This window comes from Microtus ochrogaster, chromosome 7 (genome assembly GCF_000317375.1).
Source record: "Microtus ochrogaster isolate Prairie Vole_2 chromosome 7, MicOch1.0, whole genome shotgun sequence".
Taxonomy (NCBI): domain Eukaryota; kingdom Metazoa; phylum Chordata; class Mammalia; order Rodentia; family Cricetidae; genus Microtus; species Microtus ochrogaster.
The window spans coordinates 78059091-78061724 of NC_022014.1; the positions used below are offsets into that span (position 1 = coordinate 78059091).

Consider the following 2634-nt stretch of genomic DNA (forward strand, 5'->3'; position numbering starts at 1 on the left):
AAAAAAAAGGAAAGAAAAGCAAACTATGTGTGATCAGAATCACTCAGCTGGTCTCCTCCCTTTAAATCCTAGCTTTCCTCCATTGCTGGTGGGGGTGCAAACCTGTACATCTGCTTTGGAAATCAGTATGGTGATTTCTCAGAAAATTAAGAAACAATCTACCTCAAGACTCAGCAATGCCGCTGTTGGGCATATACCCAAAAGACACTCAATCATACCACAAGGACATGTGCTCAGCTATGTTCATAGAAGCATTATTGGTAATAGCCAGAACCTGGAAGCAACCTAGATGCCCCTCAACTGAAGAATGGATAAAGTGGTACATTTACATGATGGAGTGCTACACAGTGGTAAAAAGTAATGACATCTTGAAATTTGCAGGCAAATGGGTAGATCTAGAAAAAAAAACATATTGAGCCAGGTAATCCAGACCCAGAAAGACAAATAAAATATGTACTCACTCATAAGTGGCTTTTAGACATAAAGGAAAGATAAGCCAGCCCACAGGCCACAACCCCAGAGAAACTAGACAACAAAGAGGACCCTAAGAGAAACATGCATGGATAGGTGAAAAAGACAAGATCTCCTGAGTAAATTGGGAGCATGGGGGTCACAGGAGGGTAGAAGAGAAGAGGAGAGGAAGAGAGGAGAGGGGAGAAAAATGTATAGCTCAATAAAAACAGTAAAAAATAAATTTAAAAATATATAAATCCTAGTCTTTAAATTCTATGTTCTGTTGGGTCCGTTAAAAAAAAAAACAACAACCATAAAAACTCATCTGCAAGGATGAGAAAAATTCTCTAATCTTCATCCTCAACTATTTTCCACAGGGAAATGTGTTTTCTTCCTTGTCTGTTTCTGTTTGTTTTTTTAAGACAGAGGCCTCACCATGTAGACAAGTCTCGCTCACAGAGATCCACCCTGCCCTGACTGGAATTAAAGGCATGTACCACCATGCTTGGCCCTTTTTAAGATTTTTTTTAAAGGCAAGATCACACGATGTAGTCAAGGCGGGCCTACAAGCTGCCATCCTCCTGCCTCAGCCTCCTGTGTACTGTGGTTACAGGTGCTTATGCATTATTTCTTACACACCTTTCTAACCTCTTTTTTAAAAAAATATTTATTTATTTATTTATTATGGATATACTATTCTGTTTGCATATATGCCTGCTGGAAGAGGACAGCAGACCTCATTACAGATGGTTGTAAGCCACCATGTGGTTGCTGGGAATTGAACTCAGGACCTTTGGAAGAGCAAGCAATGCTCCTAACCTCTGAGCCATCGCTCCAGCCCCCCTTTCTAACGTCTTTAAACGAAACATCAGGAAGATGAAGCCATTGCCACTTCTGCACTTCCCAGTCTTTAGGATCTCCATCTACACTTAATATAAATTATGGCTTCTCTGTTCATCCATCAAGACTGACTTCTATGAAGCCTCCATTCCTCTGAGAGCAAAACTAGGGGTCACTGGTGTGGTCTATTTCTCCATGAATGCTCTTGTTGTAGCAAGTCCCACACCATAGTAAAATTGCTTGGCTGCCTCATTCAAATAGGACTCCCTTGACTGAGGAATCTGCTTATAGTTACAGCATCCAGAACAAACCAGGCATGCACCTGCTACTTAATAAAGGTTTGTTGGAGTATACAGATAGAGAAGGAGATGGGCAAATGGATGTGTCCACCGCCCCTCTTCTGCTGACACCTCGATTCTGGCTTGAACCCAGGAATCTCACTCTCCCGCCCTCTGCAAAGCTAGGTTCACAGAAGCATAAACCCACTCACCTCGCAGGCAGAGAAGGAGCAGACCTGGGCCCAGCCACATGCTCTTTCCTTGCTTGGTGCTTGCTGTCTCCAGAAAAATGCAGGTGGCCGCGGGAATCAAGATGTGTGTGGCAGAACCCCGGCGCCCACCTCCTTGTTCAAGATTTCTCTGGGTTAGTCTCTCATCTACTTCTTCCTTGCTCTGAACTACTTCCCAATTTAATAAAAGGGGAAGATGAGCGAGAGCCACTTCAGGGAAGGAACAGCTACCCCTGCACTTTTGCACAGGTGCCACAGCTGAACCTTCAGGAAAGCCAGATGCTGAGTGTGAAAACTCCAGCCCAGGAAATCCCTGTTTCTCCCACTCCACTTCCTAGTTAGTACACTTCCTCATTCTCCATAGCTTTCCTCTGCTACAGTTATGAGCTTTGGGGTCATGAGTGCCCCCCCCCCACTCAAAGAGCAGAGATGAACACTCTGTGGCTCTCTCAACAATTACTTGTGTGAAGTTGACTTCACACCTCCTCCTCCAGCCCAGCATCCCAATATCCCTCCAGACTCAACCTTCTGACTTCCTGCGGGCCAGCACTACTTACGTTATCATCGAGTGTTCACCTAATTCAGAATCAAGGTCGCCACCACTGAAGGTCCTGATTCCAGAGTCATGCCAACTCAAATCCTGCTTCCATCGTTTTATAGTATCATTTATTCATCTACTGTGTGCACACATGCCACGGCGCGTGTGTTCTACTGTGTGCACACATGCCACGGCGCGTGTGTTCTACTGTGTGCACACATGCCACGGCGCGTGTGTTCTACTGTGTGCACACATGCCACGGCGCGTGTGTGGAGATCAGAGGACAATGTGCGGG

At 45.0% G+C, this 2634-nt stretch overlaps 1 protein-coding gene across 1 annotated transcript in view; it reads right to left on the reverse strand.

Annotated features, from left to right (window-relative positions):
- Positions 1–1823, reverse strand: part of LOC102000320 (CMRF35-like molecule 2) — a 12773-nt gene extending 10950 nt beyond the window's left edge. The window contains exon 1 of the mRNA XM_005350932.1: positions 1784–1823. Coding sequence (XP_005350989.1) covers positions 1784–1823 — 40 coding nt within the window. The remainder of the gene's footprint in view (positions 1–1783) is intronic.
- Positions 1824–2634: the final 811 nt, after the last annotated feature.